The following is a 22,358-nucleotide window of genomic DNA, read 5'->3' as shown; positions in this document are numbered from 1 at the left end:
AGTATTCAAAATAATATATTTTGATGCTAAAATCAGCAAAAACGGAAATTTGAGACATTACCACGGTCAAAGTATAAGAATAAATTATATCCTTAAAATATTTATTTTGTTATCTTAGTCTTTATTCTGTCGTGAAATTAAAAGTTTAACACGGAGCTAAATTTTCGACTCGGCTGATTGAATTTGCCGGACAACGGATAACCGAAACGCGTCTTGGCTGAACAAAGCCTTCCGGCCAAGCTGGAAATTTCTCGTTATAAGAACCGAATTTGTGGTTTTACAGGAAACAGAAATTTCGTTTCTTTTAATCGGAACGGCTTGCTCATCGTCAGGTAAATTCAACCGAACTTTTTCCCCCGTGCGAGGATCACGGCTGAAAGTCAACTTCCGGTAAACGCGACACTCACGCGGTCGGGCTTTCCATCTCGATTCGAATGACAATTCACCGGATTGTATGCACACCTCCAGATCTCACGGGCGAGCACACATTTCCGCGACGTTCGGCGCCGTGCTCGACTCTTCCCCGCGAGTCGTAAGCGATCCCTTCCGAACTCTCAGACGGATCAACCTTCCACGTCTGAGGGCTCCCATCTCAGCGATTCGATTCTCAAGTGCCGGCGAGATATCCTCGCGCGCGTCGAGGACCCCCGGCCGACTTCGACGTGCGTTAACGCGCGCGCGCAGGTGAACGCGAGCAGGTGAAGGCGCGTGTTAAGAAGAGCGTTCTCGCGTGTGCACGTGGCGTGGGTGGGTGCGTGCGTTTGAGCACAGTCGCGGACGAGCTCGCCGTGTGGGATGCCCGTGGGTGACTTTACTAAAGTGAGCCTAGAATGCGATATCTTCGCGAGCATTACAATAACAAAGACTCCGCGGAGGGTACGCCGTGGTCGATGTGCGCGCGCGTGTGTTTATGTCTGCGTCGACCGCCGGAATATATACCGGGTGACCTCCGCATTTGCATACCACCTCCGGCCACCCCGCGAAGCCCATGTACGCGTTTTCTTATCTCGCCCCTAACAAACCCTTTCTGCGCGTGGATAGCTGCCGTGATGGATACGGTCTGGGCACACTCCACGGGCGGACCCCGTGGCCACCCTTACTCACCTCTACCCGTCGTCCCTATAAATTACTGCCTTTAATTGCGTCCGTCTGGCACGATGACGGTAATTCCGGTCATCCTACGTCGACAGAAATGCCCTTTCCGAGGTACTTAAAATAAATGCAGATATCCGATAATGCTCGCGTAATTCAACGGCGGGGAGAGTGTCGCGTGTGTGTGTGTGTGCGCGTGTTGCATCGATGAGGTGTTATATTTTTCACGTAACGATGAATCGAGTGTGCGCGCACACGCGACGTACGACGGATGGTATCGCGATAAAATGGCGATATCGAGAGGGAAGGTGAGTCTTGCTTCTCGCGGAGCGTATTTTTCACGATATCACGTGTCACGTTTTAATGACGCTACGTGCGCTCGATGTAATCGCTGATTGCGGCGGCGGGCACGCGTCGATGGAACGATATTAACAACATCAACCGTCTGTTACGCCTTTGTCTCTCGTGATTTCTCATCCCCGCGGAAATCATCCGTAGAACGCGAAACTATATATATATATATATATGTAACACATTCTTCAGTGCCGCTAATCTGGTGTAACGCGTCTCGACGAGAGAGACACACGAGCTTCTAGAATATAGAAAATCTGCTCGCGCGGCCGCTTTCACAGCGCGGTGCCAACGCCGCTCGCATTCGAGCGTAATGGAGGTAATTGCTTAGCGACTAATTAGGTGATATTTTCATTCGAGTGAACATTTTCGCCGGAACGCGGGAAATTACGGAATGCGATTAAGCGGCGCGAGTCGCGTGTGTGGTTTCGCCGGTTCGGGAAAAAGTTGGACGCGCGCGGCGGCGTAACTGCGGCCAGCTGCGGTGTTGATAGACGGATTACGTTTGTGTGCACGTCCCGTGCGTCGCGACGCCGGGCGTTGCCGCGAAAAAAAGCCGGGGCGGTTTTGCATTTCGCAGAAATGCTGTAACCCTCCCCCGGCCGGCTGACTGGCATTTGGCTCAGAAGCCCCCTTCGCACCCTCTTTTCTCTTCCTCTTCCCGCCGCGAACGTATAGACAGCGGCAGCATCGGGAAAGTTTCGCGAGCTGCGCGCCGACTGTTCGAAAGTTAAACGAACGACTCCAATTATGCAGCCGGCGCTACAACGAGCGCCGCGCGTTCTCCCGGCCGGAGCTGTTTATTTTACAAATTTATTATTGGCGTGGCGTTACGACGAATTACTGAACTCCCTCGCTGTTTCCGCATCCTCGCCAGCCTGGCCCGCGCGCCGTACACCACGCTATTTTATTTCTTTACCTGCTTTCTCTAAATGATGTTCCTCCGCTCCCGTTTCGCGCGTCTCCGCGCTCTTATTTCGTCGATTGTTACGAACTACAAGTAAGGGAGTTGAGCTAGAAATGAATCTGGCGGAAGGATTATAGAAATTTCTGCCTCGCCGTACTCTTCCCCGCGAACTCCGCGGCCGTATTGTGCAGCACTTTAAAGTACAAAAGGTACATATTAAAGTTCTGGTTCGGCGCCTCCCTTTTCACGTTATTTTCGATTACTCCGGCAATGTCCCGTTCGCGAGACGCATCGATCGATCGCGAACGACTGTGCGCGATTATCCTTTCTGAATTATCCACATGGAAGGAGCGGAAACCTTATTCCGGACGTGTAGCAAATATATAGCGAAACGTGTATTTTCTTTCAAATTTCGAAGAGGTGCCGGATGCAGTTCTAGCTTGGACACGTCGCACGAGCGCTGTAACAAGACCGCCCGATTGGACGGCATTTTGACGAAGAGGAAAGCCCCCTTCTTGTTTCCCTTGTTTCTTGCACGTCGAAAAGCAGGTGCCGAGAGGAAAGGGGCAATCGGGGGAATCACTCGCCGACGTTGGCCGTTGACGTTGAGCGCGAGTCAATTTTCTGCTCGCCCGACTGCCATAACTCACCGTAAAAAATTGGCACGTAAAAAAGAAAAAGGAGGAACGGGCCCGTCACGAGCTAATGAGAAGCTACCGATCGTCACGCCGCCCGATGCTTCGGCCATGAATAATTAAACGTCCGCCCGGCTACGGCCGGCATAATCCTTAAGCGTAGGCTGTAAAAAAAAAATTATCAAAGCGCGCGCGAGCCCTTGTTCGGCGGGAGATCGGGCTGGCGTTACGTCGAAGCGCGCCGTCAGGTAAAATGACGGCCGCAACCACCTGTGTGTATGGTCCGTTATACGAATTTTTGCGTCCGCCAACCGCGTTGCGTTGCGTGCGTGCGTGCGTACGTCGCGTCAGATTGTTGTTTTGATGAAGTAATTCAATTTCGAGCGATAATTAAATCCCCAGCGACGCGACGAACTTTCATTCTCGCACCGCGCGTTGCCGAAATAACGAAGATGCGATTGCGAATTGCACGCTTCGCTCGACGTCGTAGTGCGACGGGTAAATTAAACTTGACAAATTAAGGTCTTCTTGTAACAGGAGGAGAGATGGGGATGAAAGAGAGAGAGAGAGTGAGTGTGGTCAGGATGAGAGCTAATACCAAGAAACGATAAGTGGATGTTGAAATTTATGACATTTAATGCGATGTTTTCACGAGCGCGTTCGCCGAAATGGCAGCTTTAATCTTCGCGATCTCTGCGTCTCGATTTCGAAGGTCCGACACGTTCGTGTGACCTAAATGTATGACGCACACCAATGAATGCACCGGTGCTATTCAATGATTGACCGTAATCCACATTCGCACGTAAAATCACGTTATTATTATTCGGAGGCCTGTTCTCGTTGTTACTCGTAATTGATCTGTCGATGGAGTAATACGCAGATTGAAACGCGCCCCGTAAAATGGCGCGTTTACTCCGTAAAATAGCGCGGTGCGATACTCTCTCTCTCTCTCTTTCTCTCTGCGGTAAAATGGCGTATTTATTAGCTAGGCGCACGGTCGTACGTTCTAAGGGCGGGAGGAAAATCGTGTCGGATGGAAACGCGACGGGTAACGGTCGGTGACGGCAGGTGGGGGGTGGTGGTGGCGGCGGCGGTGGTGGCGATGGCGGCGGCGGTGGCGGCGCGGCATCCGCTAGTCGTCGAATTATTGGCGGGCGATTAAAGCAATGTAAAGTCTGCGCGTACTTGTTCCGCGACGAATAATTTAAGCGTGTGATTGCCGGCGGGCAAATAATGCCCGTACGATAAACAACGGACCCGCCAACGCAAGTTAATCGCTCCATTGTCCGATTGTGCCGACGTGCGTGAGCGAATTCCATCGCTCTCACGGTAACCGCGCTCACGGTAACGCTCTAACACGGACAAAACGACTTGGTTATATCATTGCTTTTCCATGAACACACCAAGGGGGAGGGAGGGGGCGCACGCATTTCTGCGCGCGGTTTTCGCGCATTAAACCGCGAATAAATATGTCCCACGGGGGCAGATTCGTACGCCGCCCACCGAACGCTGCTTGATGATGTCGAGCGTACGTCCGGAGCGCGCGAATTATCAGACCGTAAGGATATATATATATATATATCTCTCTCGAGGAAATTAGCGGAGCTTCTGATCGCACCGGTGGTAAACGACGACGAGATATTTCAGCGTCGATATATCCGAGGAGAAGGACGGCTTTTTCCCAGAGATAGCCTCGACGGAGAGATCTCGGCGGTGTAATTCGAGGCCGCGGATTGCGCGCGCGAGTTAGCAGCGCAGTTAAATATATCTCACACATAGTCCCGTTGTATACAAATAAAATAAAAATACGAAGTCATCTCGACGACGACGAGATCGATAAAAGTACGAGTATGCGTAAGAGTATGCGGATGTGTGTCCATTTCATTCTTCGTTATTAACGTAGTCCAGAATATTTGACATCAATCCTTGTTACCTCCGTGTTGCGCAAATAATGTTTCATATATACACACACGCGCGCACACACGTATACAAAATTCGATTATGTTTAATCAGAAAAGCTCGCCTCCGTAATTTTATTATAGTAGCGCGATTCATATATTATTCTATTCTGAAATAATCGTATGAGGCGCGAAATTCGATATCATCAAAATGCGTTGCGAACAATTGACCGATGACATTGCCGCGGTACCTTGACCTCCCGGATAATCTAATTTCCTCCTCCTCCCTCCTGCCCCGCCGTCGGTACAAAGCGCGCCAGCTGTCGAATCATTATCGTATATCCGTCCGGCTTATCGTAACCTTCTGATCTAAATTGCACGGTACTCATTGCGCATTGGGCAGCTGTTATCGATGTGAATCGGTCTCTCCCCGATCGGTCGCAGCGCGCCAAGAGTTTCAATCGTCCGGATTCGGCCGCGTAATCCGATAAGGAAAGCCGATGGAAGTTAGTGCTTTTCGGGAAAATCTCATCTGACGGGCCGACGCGCGATCTCATTCCAGGGTCTGGATTATCACGCCCTACCGCACTAACCGATGGGGATCCGTAGGTCCTGCTGCAACGGGGAGTAAATAAGAGGGGTCTGCGCTGAACGCACTATAGGTATGAAGCGCGGATATACACGGCGAACACGAGGAGCCGCTGCAAGAAGCGAAAAGTCAATCAACCGGCCCCCGCCGCCATTGTTTGTACGCGGCTCAACACTAATTCCTATTTGTAGGTCTGATTAAACGGCCGCGCAGGGGGATTTTCTACTCATAATCCGCGACACGGCCAGGCGCGTATCGCGGAGCGTCCCGACGTTCGGAAGAGTCCTACGATAGCGTCGGTGGCGAGTGTATCCGTGAAAATTGAATCACCGCCGGCCTTCCGGAAATCAGTGTCGCCTTCCTCGATTTGTCACTACACTGGAGGAAAAACATGCCGCATTCAAGTAAATATTTGCTAAACAGTATTGGCGTAATTACTCGAATTAAGTAAATATCACTTTAATGTAACACTTTTGTCCTTCAGTGCGCTACATTCGAGTGATATTTATTTAATCCGAGTAAAATAACGAGCTCCAATATTCTTCAGCAATTATTTACTCAAATGTAACACTTTTTCCTTCCAATTAACAGTTAAATTGTTTTAACTTGTATTTAAAAAAAGTTAACAAGTTAAAGTTAATGGATTTTAAATTAATTAATTTAAGTTAAAAGTTAACTCGTTTAAAATTAACTAATTAAGTTCAAAGTTATTAACTTTTTAACTTAACCTTTAGCTGAGCAACTAGTTATTATTACGCAACTCTAATCCTTTCCATTAATATTTTATTGGGACAGCTCGATCAGCGAATGAATATTTCTAACCGTTAGTGCACTCGATTGTAGTATAACCTCTCCGTTTAAGCGACGCAACAAAATATCTTCGAGCTATTCAGGATGACTTTATGACGCTGTCAGAAGGAGATTACGAGCGGAACAACTGACAGTTTCATCGACCATATCAAGTTCGCGATCGTTATTCCACGATTGTTGTTACACGGCGGTAAACGACGCCGTGAGAGAGTGCAAGCCAAGTACAATTCCGGCGAAACGTGTGCCGTTCTACCAATAATACTTTCACCCAAGGATATAAACCCTCCAGGCGGGAGAAAGTGCCAGGACTCGCAGGACGAGGAGGAGGACTACCACCAACCCCGGTTAGCCGGGATACATATCTACTCCTGGGGAGCCGTTAGCTCGAAGATGGCTCCCACGGGAAACCAACTCTCAGACTCATCGTGGCAAGTAACGACCGCATTCCCTCTCTTATTCCACTCGATCCGGGCCCTGTTCGTCTATCCTCGCGCCAGGGTTTCTCTGACCTTTAACAGCTCGCTTCAGTTTCGCGCATTCTTCTTCGAATATGTTCGCCGTTTCCCCGAGGAAAAAGTTTTCGGACGTGGAAACATCCGCCGGGGAGATTTACATCGCGCGAACTTTCCTCGAAATTTGACGCGCTGATTAGAACATACGGCCAGAACTATAGATCCAAAGCCCCCCGCCACGATGAAAATATAAATTATTCACGACGAAAGCGATACGTCAGCTGTCCGAAATATCACAAGTTTCTCGATTTCACTCCTCGCTCTACGGAGTCTCTGCAGTCACAACAATATCCCTCGGCAAACAAATATGGGAAATGAAATTGTGAGTGTCGCATGGCACACAAAATACAAAATACGATAACCAGTGTGTGAGCATAATTAATATAGAATTATGTCAATTGCATTAATACAAATCATTGATATGATCATCATTGATCATCATTCGTTGCTTTTCAAAAATTCCAAAATTCGAGGAAAAATTTATCGCTCCCGCTTTCGGTGGACGAGCGACACGCTCGTGGACGCGTAACAACGGGCAAGGGACAACGGGGGTGAGCGGGATGGGTAGTGCAACAAGAACATGATACTAATTTGTCTAACATGATGCGCGACAATGTTTCGGTTCTTCAGGTACGTGTGTACGATATACGAATGCCATGCTACATGTAGCCGATGTCGCGCGTCATCCACGCCCGGTACAATGAACACGACTTTCTTGCGCCCTCCCCCCGAGTCCGAAACAATAGTCTCAAGGTTGTAAAGGGCGGACTTGACTTGCTAAGGAAGTTCTCCCTGACCGGTTTCATCTGCACATGCGCCATTGTGCCCGCCTAAATTGTTATCGCGTAGGAAAAAAAAACGCATATTACATATTAATGCACGACGTGTCCCGAAACCGCTGAATGTCCCCTCCCCCGATCCCATATGATCCGCGATGACTTTCAAGTCAATAGGCTTGCTCGTTTTAGCCAAACTAGATTTCACTTTTTGCCTTGAGAGTGAAACCACCGTATAACTTAGCGTGAAAGAAAAAGAAAGGAAAAGAAATGAAGTTCCGGCATTGGTTCCAGCTACACGGAGAAAATATTGCGGGGAAAATTAACACACAATTTTATAATACTGGATTGTAATTATGGAAATAAAAATAACGGAATTGTGACTGAAATTACGATGCGTGTTGTAATCTTTAGTGATATACATATTACGTTTACACATCGCTAAAAATTAAAGCAAACGTAATTTCGATAATAATTCCGATATAATCCAGCTTTGAAAACTTTTAAAATAATTTTTACCACAATATTTTCCTCGTGTAAGACGAGCAGGCCTAACGTTTCCGGCAGCGATTGCTTTTCGCTCCTCGTTATTACAATTTCTTCATTTTTACACGTCGTAACACACCCGTCGAGCCTCAAATTTCCGATGAGATAAATTACGAGAATGTCAACTAAGCGGCGAAATAAGCCGTTATCCGCCTACGGATTCGAGACTTTCATCGGGGAAGAGTAAAGAGCCTCGTGCAACACCTGTGCGCAACACCTTCGACCATGACCATATCGATCGAAATCGCTTCCGTTCTCCTCGAGCAAGGTCCGTCGATGGAGTTATCGTTAAATTATCTCGGACAAGCGAGAGCTGTCCCGAGGATATCGCGCCGTAAGTGATGTCGTCTCCCACCTCGTGGCGCTATCGCCGTTAATTCGATGAGCCGTGGACGGACGCGGCAGAACGAGTGCTACGGAGAATGCCTGGGAGGGAGAGAAAGAGGAGGACGAGGACTACCACGAGGACTACGCGCGTTAGAGCGCACCGGCGAGCGCCGGGATTACTCGCACATCCTCGCGAAAGTAATTTCGCGAGACAGGCACTTCGTGAAGCGGCACGAAGCGCGGCATAGCACGATATTAAAGCGGCAATGCGCGGAATATGGTAATGTCGAGGGTGAGGGGGTAACGAAACCCCGACGCGCGACACAGCCGGACACCGGGCAGCCGGTGAAATCCGTCCGAACAAAGGAAATGTCGAGCCACGCACGTTATTCCGTTCAATTTCACCGCGCGGCGGGTACGTAGTATCCGCGCGTGGAACGAGGGGCCCGGCTCCTCGCACAAACGGCGACGCTAATGGCAGTTCCATTCTCGAGATTTTCGAATTTCTCGCGGTAACGTAAAGCCCGGCTCGGCCGCCGAGTCGCTCGAGAGTTTCAGATTTTCCGGGACTTCGAGAGATTCGACTCTCTCCCTCTTCCTCTCCTCTGCCGTTCTCTCCTCTGCGGCTAAAGCCCCACCGGGGGTACCCACCGGGAGAACCCTGGAAATGGGGCAGCGCGCTGGAAACTCCGTCAAAGTATTAAAATCGTATCGCGGTCGACTTACATGGCGAGAGTACGTTGACCGCATTATACGTATTACTCTCCGTCGCACTTGCGCCGCGTAACATTATGCGGTTACAGTGAGCACCGAGAGCGAACGAGCTTGGCTGTTTTTTGTCAAGCGTATTCGTTACACCGATGATGTTCTGTTAGTTCGTTCTACCCCGGAACGTGCTTCGAACGTGATAATTTATTGCTCCAACTTGGAAACACGCGCGCGACATGCTAAATCATACGATTAACCTTCTGTTAGTCGCAATATCTGACAAGTATTATGATGGTGTCTGTTTCAGCCTCTTCTGTTTTTACTCCACTGCCCGATCTACTAGCCAAATGTTAATGAAAAGAAAAGTTGTTTTAAGAAACAGATGAAAATTAGTGTATCTGTGAGGATACGCGCGATCACTCATAGGTGGAAAATACTGCGACTAACGGAGGGTTGAATTAGGCGTTGCATATGAAAAATCGGCTGCTGCGTGTGAAAAGTGAGAAGGACGTTTTCAGTCGAATTTATTCCTTCGTATCACACGAAGAATCCTAATTAACGTTCGAGCGCCTCGAGTATCGCATGGCTGGGCGAAACAATTGGCGCGAGTAGATCGCCGGAATGCCGGCCTGCGATATATATAACGCCGTCGAAACGGAGATGGCAATCACGAGTGCTTCCGGAATCCGGTCTTATCGCTATGCGATCCCATCGATCTAAATATGACGCGGCTCGAGACGGCGGAGCCATTTAAATCGCGATGATTTCTCGCGCTTTCTCTTCCGGGCCTGCTCGATCTCGCGAGAATTTGCCTCCCCCTCGCCTACGCCGAGGTAATTCGGCGAGATGCTAGAGTGGCTTTTCGCGCGTGAGGACGAAGACGAAGAAGAAGAGAGGCTGCTGCTGCGCGGAAGAAGTCGTAGAGAGACTCGTCGGGGCTCGGGAACCGGTGGAGGGCGAAGGAGAGGACGTAACTCAGACTGTACTTGCGGACTATCTGCACGGTGGATCTGGCATCTCGGAGAGCAACGCCCACTCACACTTCGCTGCGGGCGCGCCGCGTGTGTGGCGCACGTACACCAGCGTGCGAAAGCGAGCGCCCGTGTTACTAGCCGCTCTCGCTTAGGCGGACAGGTAGGTCGAGCACACCGGCGCGGCATGCACACACGTCGGGGGTGGATCGCGCACAATTACCCATTGTCTGATACAGAAATTTATGTGAGGATACCCAGGGCCCACGTAACTAACGGACGGTCAGCTCCGGAAGAGCGGGGGACAGAGAGGGGGGAGAGAGAAAGATCTACTACTAAATCCAAAGGCTCGCCGCAGCATGCGCCTTAGACCGTTGCAGATAACCGACGAATAGGATACAGGAGGGACGTGCTTTGTGAACCGGAACCCGCGAGAGCGGCCGCGTACGTACGTAACCTTATATTCCCCGGCGCAGGTATGGGTGACGCGCTCCGTACGTGTTTCGCGTATACGCGAAACTGGCTGCCGGCATCCTAGGTTCGCTCCTTTCCCTCAGCTAACTCTCGTAAATACGGAGAAGAAAACCGCGCCGACTTCTCCCGTCGCGCCTGCCGCGGCGCGAGGAGTCGCGCGCGCGCGAGATCGGGGAAAGTTATCTCCGATCGAACGCGCTTGCATATCGCGAGGCTCAGCGAGACCGCGTTTCCCGTCTCTCGCTGTGTTCCTCGAAAGAGCTTCTTATGATTCTTATTTCCGTAGAAATAAACGTTATTATTTTCTAAGGTGATTTTTCGATCGAAAATGTCAGTTTAAAATGGAAGACACTTGTCATCCACATCGTGTTGCATTTAGGTCGCGCGGCCAATTCAAGGTTAAATTCGGACGATTCACTGAAGTAACAAAGACAACGAAACCAATGTGTTCTCCTCGCAATCGGAGAAACAGGTAGGAAATACCGTCGGAGGGGTGAAATAAAGAGTCGAAAGGTTTACACGTGGTTTCGTACGTCGCGCGTCCTCCCCTCCCGCAAATTTCGAGAGGTGCGATTCGAGCGACATCAGAGCGGATAATGCGATAACGATACAACTAGTTTGGTGACTGACGGTTTAGTCGTGGATACACACTTCTTAGACGAGTTTCGACAACAGTGCGAATGTACGGTACCGGTGTGCATACGGGGTGTGCAACACGTGTACCAGCCCGCAGCTAACCGCAAATCGCGAACTGCCATGGACTTCGCAAACTTAGCGGCGAAGCTGCGCCGCTTCCAACGCTCGTTCCTACTCGCGCAGCATCTCGAAACATAGATCGCCGAGATTCCGCGAGCGTGCGAGAGAATGAGACGGATACGTTAACGAGCCTCTTGATTAATTAATGAAACTGTACTACGCGGTAAACAAGAGCCCGGTACTCGTCTCATTCCACACCGCCGAAGCTGATCCTCAAACCGCGCCTGTCATTAAATACGCATTGAAGAAAACAAAATGTCTACAATTCACTCGAATCACATTCGACCTATTATCGGATCGATTTGAGGCAATTGCAGGAGGGGGAATCGTCGAATTTTCGAAAGACTTTCGGGAGAAATCTGGGCACGGGACTGAAAATGCAACGGCAATATCCGGCCTAATCCCGATCGCGAGCCATTCGCAATTACGCGCGTCCTTTCACAGTGCGCGGCTCGGCGTGATCGCGACTGCAGAGAGGACATCTCGATTTACCGGCTTGAACGGGAATTTACAGGGCGGGTAAAAGGGGTCCCGCGCGAAATCCGAGAGGAGCCGCGCGCGCGCGCGCGGCACGCCGCGTTTTTCACCAATGACCATTCCACCGAGTCGCCCGCTCGTCTCGTTTGCGTGGTAAAGAGGAAAAACTGTTATGGACGCGCTGTAACGTTGTCCAAACACGGATCGTAGACCCGGCGCATTAAAACGCCGACGGGGGAATGGAAAGCGGGCGTCCCTTATTTACTCACGTGACGAGGCAGGCACTTAGTATCGCGATATTACCGGGGCAAATAAAAAGCACGAGCGCGCGAGAGAGGGAACGAGATCTCTCGTGGTGAAAGAGAGAGAGAGAGTATCACGATGGTATGGTGGTTATGATAAACGAATGCCGGCGGGGAAGGGGAGGCCGAGTTACCGACTCGGGAACTGGAAAGTATTCCCCGCGAGTACAGGTATTATTATCGCGCACCTGCTCGTGCGTCACTTTCAACGCGTTCCATAATTTTCGTCGCTGTCCGCTGTTCGGCACTAATAGAAAGATAAAGCTGCCCGTCTTTCCCTCCCTCATCCCATCACGCTTATTCGCTGTTACATATACCGCGTTCCACAGACAGACGGCGAGCTCTTTTTTCCCCTCCCCTGTCGCTTACAATGAATCTCTGGTGTTTCGCAGTCACAGTTGTGCAATTGCAACCGAGACCGAGGAGATTCTCGTTAAGTGGAGAAATCGCGTCTAAAATTCGCGAGTAAAAACTCTGCCGGGAAGAAAGAGGAAGCGAGTATCGGGAAACGAAAATCGATGTTGCGCGCCGTCTCTCGTAATTCCATCGTCGCGACTCGGCGGTTTATCGTGTCGTTAAATACGCCGAGATTTATGTAAATTCGAAAATCAACACGAGACCCAATAAAGCTCGATAATCTGGTTGATAAGTCACACATGTCAGAGGGTGCCGATACAGATAAGCCACGTAAACATAGTTAGGCATCGCCCCCGTCTCAGAAGCCCTTTCCCGTGAAGCATCCCGACCCTTCTTATCAGCCGGATTACCTTATCCGAATTTTTTTTAATGACCTCTCACGCCATCCCGAGTTAATAGAAAATTTAAGAGGGTCCGACTCGTATCGCTTTAAATTGCTTCGTTACAGATTTCTCGATTTTATATTACGACGTGTCCTTCGTGAGGGCAAAAAAAGGGAAGAAAAACATTCAGAAGGGAAAGATAAAAGAACTTATCTTCCGACCTTTAAATCTTGGAACACATGTCCGAACTCCTACATCTTGTCTGTCGTTACGCGCGCCACTGATTCCGTTTCAGCGTCGCATATCCACAATCACCGAAGATTACCGCTTCCGGCTGGTAGATTTGTCACGCCGGCCGATGAACACCCGGGTCTTACGACACGCCGGTATCCGTCGGCGGTCGCGTCACTTCGGGTAATTCGTATAGATAATAGCACCGCCCACGGATTCGCCGTGCGAATGATTCATAACACTAATAACGCGCGCGCGTTAATATTAATTGAGAATCGGCCGCTGGGCCGATCGCGCATCAATTATGAGAACGACGCGAAAGTAATGCAGTGAACAATTCGACGCGGCCGTATAAATTCGTTTTGACCTTTGCATTATATACATGAGCGTGATAAATAACGCAGCGTGTAATTAACGGAGGACGGAATGAATGTTTATCTGTCTGCGCAGACGCCTTTATCACGCTCCTGGCGCGTACACACACGCGTTACACGCATGCCGTCGCGCGGTGTGTGTACACACTGTGCGTGCGGCATCACATAAAAGCAACATTATGCGTTCCGCAAATTGCGTTACCAATAGCACGGGAGTGTCCGGCTATAGATATAGCTTTCCTACTCAAGCTCGGAGAGCGCGCGCGTTAATAAATTTACCGTGCGACGCGTCTGACGCGCTCCCTGAAAAAAATGCTCCGAGAAATTCGACGTCGCTTTTCATCGTTCCCGTGATCAGACGTACCGTGAGTACGAAGCGAATAAATAAGTGCCCGAGATGAAGGTTGCAAATATCTCGGAGAGGTTGCTCCTCGATCATGCGAGTCCGAATTCCGATTATGAGGAGAGAAACGAACCTCGAGATTTTCAAGCTCCGTGGATCGCCCGGAATCATGTCCGATTATTACGGAACATCAACCGTGGCGTTACTTACATCTAGATTTTCCAACATTGTTTAAAATTCGCGAATTGAAAACGGTTTACGCGGTTTTGGCAATCGAGCATGTTTTTTTTTCAACCCGGGCACTCGGCGGGAGACCGCAGGGGTTGAGAGCGAAAGCGAGGGAGAGAGCACGCGCGTGTTAAAAAAACTGTGCAGTCTAAAACAAACGCGCGCCTGGTCTCGCACGCATCCACGAGCGGACTCATCGATCACCCGCGCGAGTACGTAGGGAATACGGCGATCGACTGGAATTTTACGGCGTAACGCGGAAATCGTCCTGCAGTTTGTCAGGCGGTCGAGCCCCTCCGGCATTCCATCGGTTCACGTGCTCTCATAAAATATGCACCGGTCATACGCAAAAGGCCATCGGCGACCTGCCGAGTCGAAGGACTTTAGCGAAGTGCTTGGGTATTTGCATCGATGGACGCTCGAATTTCGCTGGATTTGCATCGATGGACGCTTAAATGTCTAGTGTTTAATGCGTCGTTAAGATCTTGGGAAAAGAAAGTAATATCAGAAGCGAGGTATCAAAACTTTGACGTTATCAAGGTATCATAAAACACGTTTATTTACGGCCGGCGCGGCTTTCGCGCCTCCGTGACGACGATCGATAAACTTGTCCACTTGTCGCGTTAAAGTCACGTTAATAAGTTACGGTGATGTACGTATCGTGCATCCGTGACGATGTCCGTGATGCAATATAGCGACGATGATGATAATGGTAATGATTTAACGATGACTTTGACGTAGTCGAGATGGCACACGGCGGGAGCTCATAAATCTGAAAAATTGTCGAATTGTTGCAATGATGGGGAGAAAATACGACGATAACAATTAGAAGTATAATGGTCGGAAAAAACATCGACCGTTTGCGATGCTGGGAAAAATCTCTTCAATTTTTTATCCCTCCTTTCGTTTTATAATAAGCTGAGCTTGTTATAGTTTGATTTTAATATTATAAAATGCTCATTATCGTTTAACTCATTATCGTTTAACGTGAGCTGACCTAAGTTTTAGTTCTACATTAATTCTGTAAATTCCGTTAAATTTGTAAAACCAATGAAGAACTTTGAGATATTCTCAAGAGATGGTAATATATATATTGAGGACATAATTAAATAATTAGATTTATGCGGTCCGTGATTTATATGCGTGGATCGATTCTCGGCTGCTAGGATTAATATATGTCTCAAATAATGTAATAAGTACAAACATATATTAGCAAATAACTGGAGTAGAGTAGAATATAAATGACGACTTATTAAAGAGATGTTTAAGAGATAGAGATGAAAAATAGCATTAAATAAGCATTTGTAATATCAAAATAGAACATTATATTATGTAAGATCTTCCAAGTTGGACGGCACTTGTAAAGTTAATATGGAACTAAAATTTTGACTTGGGAAGCGAGAATAACTTTATTAATTCATAAGCTAGAAATTCCTCGTGAGATTATTTTATTTGACAAAAGCGGCACGCTCGTTGGGAAAATCTCTGTTCTGATTCTCCATATTCATAGTTGCAACTATATTTATATTAATCTACGTTTCTATAATCTCATTCATAATTCTCTACGTCCATCAATTTATCGAAGAAGAAAGCAATTATATTACGAGCAATATTAATAAGTAATCTCAATATCGGCGATCGCATTAACATATAAAATGTCGTATATATATATTGTAATACGTTTGTAAGTCGCGCGTTACAAAACGATAGTAAAGTTCCAGTTTGCGCGTTTTATAGCATAGCGATAACATGTCTTTATACGAATGCTATAGTCGACTGTACCACTTTACGAAAATTGTTCTCCATAAATAGACGTCACGTACACGAACGTACTCGTGAAGTGATCGATAAGTTTTCACTTATCTGCAAAAGCACGCTAATAGTGCTCGCCCCACAGTTACGTTGTTAAAAATATAACTACGGTCAACGTATCAAATACATAACCAAGTACATGCGAATCGTAGACTCTGTTTCACTTTCTTGCGTTTCATGTTCTTTTAAACTTTAACGAAAGTTACGCGACTACCATATCTTTCTAAAATATATATATATATTACCGATAGCGAAGAATTACAATCTGCACATTATCTAATGTACAAAATATGTGTGCCATTTCTCTCTCACTGTACGTTGATAATAAATCCATTTAGTAATCTCCGACTTGACAAAGTTTTCACGTTTGAAAGTGCAACGGTGGATATTCGCGATAATAACTTTAAGTACGCTAAATTTTTACGAGTATCTCTCTCTCTCTCTCTCCCGAACTCCGTTCGTCCAATTTATTATTCATGAAAACCGTGAAAACTCTTAGCGCGCGCAAGGACGTGAAGTTTAACTTGTCTTTCTGCCGTCGAGCTCTCACGAGTACGTACCGTACTTTCCTGACCGTTGACTTTAGATCGATATTCGAAGCACGCCCTGCGCAGACGAGACACGAACGGGCGAATAGCGGAAGGCGATCGATGGGCAAGAAAACTCGATAATTTTCTCTAAACGTCCGGTTGCGGCCGGACATCAAACGGTCGCGCGCGCGCCGTATTTGGCGGATCTTCCAAGTGCGATCCTGACTTGCGTTTTTTCGCGCACGTCGGGCACATTCCGGCACAGAGCGGCTCTCCGCTTCGTAACAACCGTCTCTTTAAACGTTATTGCGCTCACGCTTCTGCCTGGGAGTCAGTTTCGGTGAGCGCGAACGTACGCCTTCCGCGCCTTGCGCTCTTCTCTTCGGCAATCGATCAAATCTTCGGCGAAATTGCGTTTACGTTCGTTCGTCAACGGTGAAAGGTAACCGACGCGAGCTAGCCCATTTGCATTTTCGCCTAATGGCGCTCCGAAAAAGTATCTCGCTTCCGCTCTCCGCCGCTCATTCCTGCTTTGCATAAGCTAATACGCGAATGAGTACACTCGAGTGGCGAGAGATGCTCTCTCTCTCTCTCTCTCTCTCTCTACGAGTATAATTTCAAATTTAAATAAAAAGTACAAACGCTAAATGAATTCCGCCTTTATACATTCTTCATTGGGGTAGCGGCGTTTCGCTCACGCCTTTATTCGGCCGCCGCGCGGATTCCCACGACGCGATGAAACGTCGCGTTTTCCATCGGCCGCCTCCTTAACTCCCGTGTTCCCGACATTCGACATTTTTTTACGGTCCATTTTCACGGGGATGCTCTTAGCCCCCGGTAGCTCTTCGTGCGAGGGCTCCTATTTGTACGCGCCTCGCTTCCGCGTCAGTCCAGTAACGATGCCTATATATCTCACGCCTTCATTGCCACTTTCTTGCGAGATCTCTTACAACAGTTTCATGCAAATTTCGCACGAAGGCGCGCGCTCGCAGAGAAGGGCCTCTCTCTCTCTCTCTGCGCCCCGTTAAACCCGAACGGCGTAATCTCGAACTTTACGATCCACCAACTTCGCCCTCTTTTTTTCGCGCAAACATCTCGAAACGAGCCGCGTACCGTAATCCCGAGTTTTACGTCTTCTAGCGGGCACCAGAGTCTCGCGCCCCCTTTATACATATATACGCTTCCCTTCCTCCGGCTTCGAGAGAGGTGGAGGATCGGGTTTCAGGGTGGCACGCGTATTCCAGTCACTGTTGACGCCGGTATAATCAGCCGCTGCAATAATATACGAACATCTGATACCGATAATCTACCAATATTGGCAATGTTGCCAATTCGTACCGTGGCTAAGTAACGAGCACAATTTCCTACGGCCGTGATATATCTTCGGGCGACGATATCGCCCGGGCACTTTGCTCGGATCCACCGAAGCGTCTGCCGCGCTTCTCTCTGCGCGCCGCTAAGTCGGATACTCATGTCAACGAGCGGGTCTTCTCTCTCTTTGAACGACGGTGTCAAAAAGTGACTCACTCATTCATGCCGAGCCGGAATTCTCTCAACACGATACCACGTGGGGTGTTTTAATTACTTGCGCAAATCCTGTATGCGTGACGTGCATAATTGACAGAGCGAGGCGTGTGAGAGGATCGAGAAGGCGAAACACAACCGGTTGCGCGCAGCCGTTGGCATCCGACGGCAACGTGGCTTTGTTTGGAAAAACCTCGGGAAAAGCAGACAGCCATTTTAACCGCGGGAGCTGGCGCTTCTCGATTTTTATCGGCACCCTATTCACTTTTCATTAGGAGCTGTTACCGCGAAGACCGTTTCGCACACACGTCCGTGTTTCGTCTTCGTTTCCACCCCCTTTTCCGCCTCCCCCGCTCCGTGCAAATACGACATTAAGCGTGAATAATTGGCCGATACGCCGCGTCAGTATATCAGCAGGCGATGCGGCGAGGAAAGGTTGCGCGCGAGCACGCGAGATCTACGATTCGCATCTGCGTGTGTGTGTGTGTGTGTGTATGTATCACCATGCACACCGTCCGGTTTCCACGGATGTGATACCTTGGCGCGACGAGGTTTTCATTTTTGCCGTTTTATTTCTCCCGCCTCGCCTCATCCTTGAAATTCATTCGCACGTGAAACGGGCGTGACGAGAGATTATAGCGCGAATTTTGCGCAAACGAGTTAAACGTTTTAAATTTTGGCGAGAAATAAAATCCGCAGTCGCGGGGCTTTTGATGAAACTGTAACTGCGAGAGAAATAATATGATAACGATACAAAAAAAATATATTAATATAACGTTATGGCGATATATCGCCCGCACTCCGCGCGTGTTTTTGCTTTCAAATAAAATTATAATAATATTGCTCGCGCGTGTAATTTCTTCTAACATCGATGATATTATCGCAATTCCCCCTCCGTTCTATACATTTCGATATTATTATGAGTAAAAAGTAATACGTGCGTTTTTTAATAGCTCGTAATACGGTGCACGCACGACGTGAAATTGGTCTCTTAAGGAGAAAACGAAAATAACTTCCCATCTGTAGCATCAAAGGGGCGCGATGAAAGACCTCCGAAAACTCGACGTAGAACTAAAATTTCGACTCGGGATTTCGCGAAACCGTCCGCGCCTAAATAGGGGGAGGGAGGGGGAGGGGTGCCGGTTTTTATCGCGCGTCCTTTCGATTCGCGCGGGGAGAATCGTGAGCCTCCGTTCCAGCGCGGCGTAAGCTCTTTCCATTTAGCGGCAGAATAGAAATCGAGAAAGCAAAACGCACCCCTCCCGTCCCGTCTCGGGAATGTTATCACTAGCGCAAATCGATTGATCCAAAGACGATTCTGGCGTCCCAGCCGCCGTTGCGAGGAAGATCATGAAACATCCGATCCAATCTAGCGATGGACGCCGCACTGTCCTATCGGCGGTGCAATCTTTTTTTTCTGTGATGTAATCCAAGATAACGGGTTCGTCGATATAGGGAGTAGGGAGCAGACGGACCGGGGGGATCTTTTCACCAGGTAATCCCGTGAATCGCGGCTGTCGAGAGTCGGCGAAATCGATATCGTCGTGGACGGTTGTGTACGTCCGATTCGCGCCCTTCGCGAAGTTGATATGCCATTAGATAATCAGACGATGTATCGATATTTCGAAACGACGAGACGGTTTCGCGCCGTTTCGTGCCGTGATAAGAAGCAGCACGAAAGATACATGCACACTCACGCGTAGTATGCGTTAATAATGAGCTCGTGCAGTAAATTTAATAAACGGGCCCATAAAGCGTGCACGCTGCGCGTGGTTCAGACTCGCTCTGATAGTACAGAGAGAGATAGAGAGAGAGAGAGAGAGACGATATTTTTCAATAATAAATTTTACACACTCTGCTGCTGTGTGTCCGCCGCGTCTATGAAACGTAACTGGTTACCTGATAATTAAATAACACGCGTCGGGTTTTACACGCGAGTGATCTAGTAGATCGTAAATACCTCTCGTTCCATTTTCGCGGGCGCCTGCATCGCACCCTCCGCTTGCACTTTCGACACCGGTATAGTCGCGCACAATCGTCCCGTATAAATATTAATGCACATTTGCCGTATACCGTAAGCGATACCAAAGGCGCTCGCCTCGTAACTGGCACGACAATGGAAGTTCACTACGCTCGTTACTGGAAAATATTTTATAAGTCCGTTATCTATGCGTGTCGGAACGTCGTAACGTTATGTCACGATATCCCGTTGCATAATATCATCCGGCTGCACGCGCGAACGTGTAAAATGTGTGACACATTCCCGACGTGAAAGTTGAAAGCCCGCTGTGAAAGATGTCACGGGAACACGATGATTGTATTACTCGTAGAATTTTGTAGCGTGGCCGATCGAAAAGCGATTTCAGCAGCTCGGACTCGCCTCGATGGAGATCTTCCGGGCACTTTTTGTTTTTTGCCGAGGATAAACTTGAAAGATTTTTGTTTTTTTATTTTTTCTGCTCAAAGATCGCCCCAACATGTTGACTAAGATATCACAAATATTATAATAAGAAAATAATGACTTTCGGTGGTCGATAATGTGGTTTCATTAACTTCGATTCCAAATTATATTTTTGACAACTTGGTAAATTAAGCATTCATACATGTCACATAAAGGCGCATCGGATGCATTTCGATAAAGAAATGTATTATATACACCAAGTGTAAAAATCAAATAACTCGGTGTGCCAACTGTCCCCGGCACTGACTCCTCACCCCTGTATAAATACATATTACATATATTTATGTGTAACTATAGATTAACAGTATGCACATACACACGTGCGCGTCCGGTTGCGGTAACATGGGAATTATGATGATATTATAGGGGTTAACCTAATCCGTGTTGAAGGTTGGGAAGAAATTTACAAGCCTTCGTACACGCGCCCGCGCATACGAGTACTCGATATACGATCGCGCGGCAGTTTCTACGGTGGCCACAATGCTCCCCCATGGTAACCCGATAATGTATTATGGATACGCGAAACTCGAAGAGAATCTCACTCACCGTACAGCCCCGGAAAACGGAGAAAATGTTCCTGGCATACACGACGAGATTCTTTCACGCCGCGTCTTTACGCACATTTTTCTTCTCGCGTCTCGGCCGCGATTCACAGACCGAGCGGATTCGTTCGATCACCTCGACGTGGAGACGCGAGATCGAGCGACGCAAATAATAATCGTGCAATTATCGCGCTTCTCGCGCGGAATGCGCCCCGAGTCGAAATTTTCATGCTACTCTGACGCTCTCAAGGATAGTTTGCGCCTACTTAGACGACCCATAGTCTAATGAAAACCTACTTTGACGATATTGATACTTCTCAACTTCTCATTCGAACCTGTAATTCTACGGATCGAATTTTAATGGTAAAACAGCGAGAATGGATATTTCAGGCATCATCAGGGCCAAAGTACGAGTTATATCATTAGAATCGAAATTCAACCTATTTTACTATCTTAGCTCCTACTATATTGAGATCAGGTTTAACAAAGCCTGAAATGTCGACTCGGGCAATAATCTTCGGCACAAAACGCCGACCCCCCGCCTTCTATCATCGCGAGCCACCATTTTTCACCATCCGTCACTTTCTCCTCGTTACACTTGCATAATGCGCGACGTTTAGCTTCTCGTATAACACGCCGTAATATCAAGCATTTATCCGCGAAACGTATTGCGCGCTGTAAAACCCGAAGCACCAGGAGGTACTCGGTTTCGGTGCTCGCGCGCCGTATGGGATACTAACACGTGTAAGGTTTATACGAGGGTTATTCGAGTGCGCGGTTTAATGTTGCGCGTAATACGCGGACGTCGTTCGCCGGCGCTGCGCGGAAGCACGTGTTTACGTACGGTTTATTCGATATGCAGTAAAACGCATATCGGAGCCCTCTCCTCCTCATCGGCGCGGAAAGAAGATCATGAGACGCCACGGCGTAGTCCTCCTGACTCCGTCACGTCGGGAGGGCGTTTTTACGATTTCCATCCGCGGCGGACTGCGGTAACCCAATTACAAAATCGCTAAGCTTGTTAAGCGTTAAAACCCCGTAAGTTTGTTTAGCCCGGGGCCGTTTAGAGGATGGACGGCGTAAAGTAAACAATGGGACGGGCGAGAAAAGGAAGCGACGGTGGGAAAAGCGGGAGAAGCGGGACGGGGGGAGGGAGGTGGTAGGTAGAGGGGGAGCGGGAGAGTAATTCGGTTAGCGGTGAGTCGCGTTGTTACGCGGCTCCGGTATATTGTGTCCATTAACGGTATGCACGCTCCAACCTAATTATAATGGACCCCCCTGTATACCGTGCGCGCGCGCGGCCGTGATTGGTAACGGTACTTTTTGCTTTTAACAATGCAGCCGAATAGAGAGCGTCTCCTTTATGCGCGTCCATCCCACGTCAGAAGATTATTTGTACACACACGAGGGCACGGGCGGACTGGGAAAGGGGGGGGGGGGGG

General features: G+C 48.5%; 1 protein-coding gene across 1 annotated transcript in view; it reads left to right on the top strand.

Annotated features, from left to right (window-relative positions):
* The first annotated feature begins 21,293 nt into the window (after positions 1 to 21,293).
* The window catches only part of LOC106750589, a 13,493-nt gene continuing 12,428 nt past the window's right edge, over positions 21,294 to 22,358 (top strand). Inside the window, exon 1 of the mRNA XM_014631034.1 lies at positions 21,294 to 21,323. Coding sequence (XP_014486520.1) covers positions 21,294 to 21,323 — 30 coding nt within the window. The remainder of the gene's footprint in view (positions 21,324 to 22,358) is intronic.

Source organism: Dinoponera quadriceps, unplaced genomic scaffold (assembly GCF_001313825.1).
Source record: "Dinoponera quadriceps isolate SergipeBrazil2010 unplaced genomic scaffold, ASM131382v1 scaffold5050, whole genome shotgun sequence".
NCBI lineage: Eukaryota > Metazoa > Arthropoda > Insecta > Hymenoptera > Formicidae > Dinoponera > Dinoponera quadriceps.
Note: the sequence above shows the minus strand (reverse complement) of the source record. Positions and strands in the feature narration are given on the sequence as shown.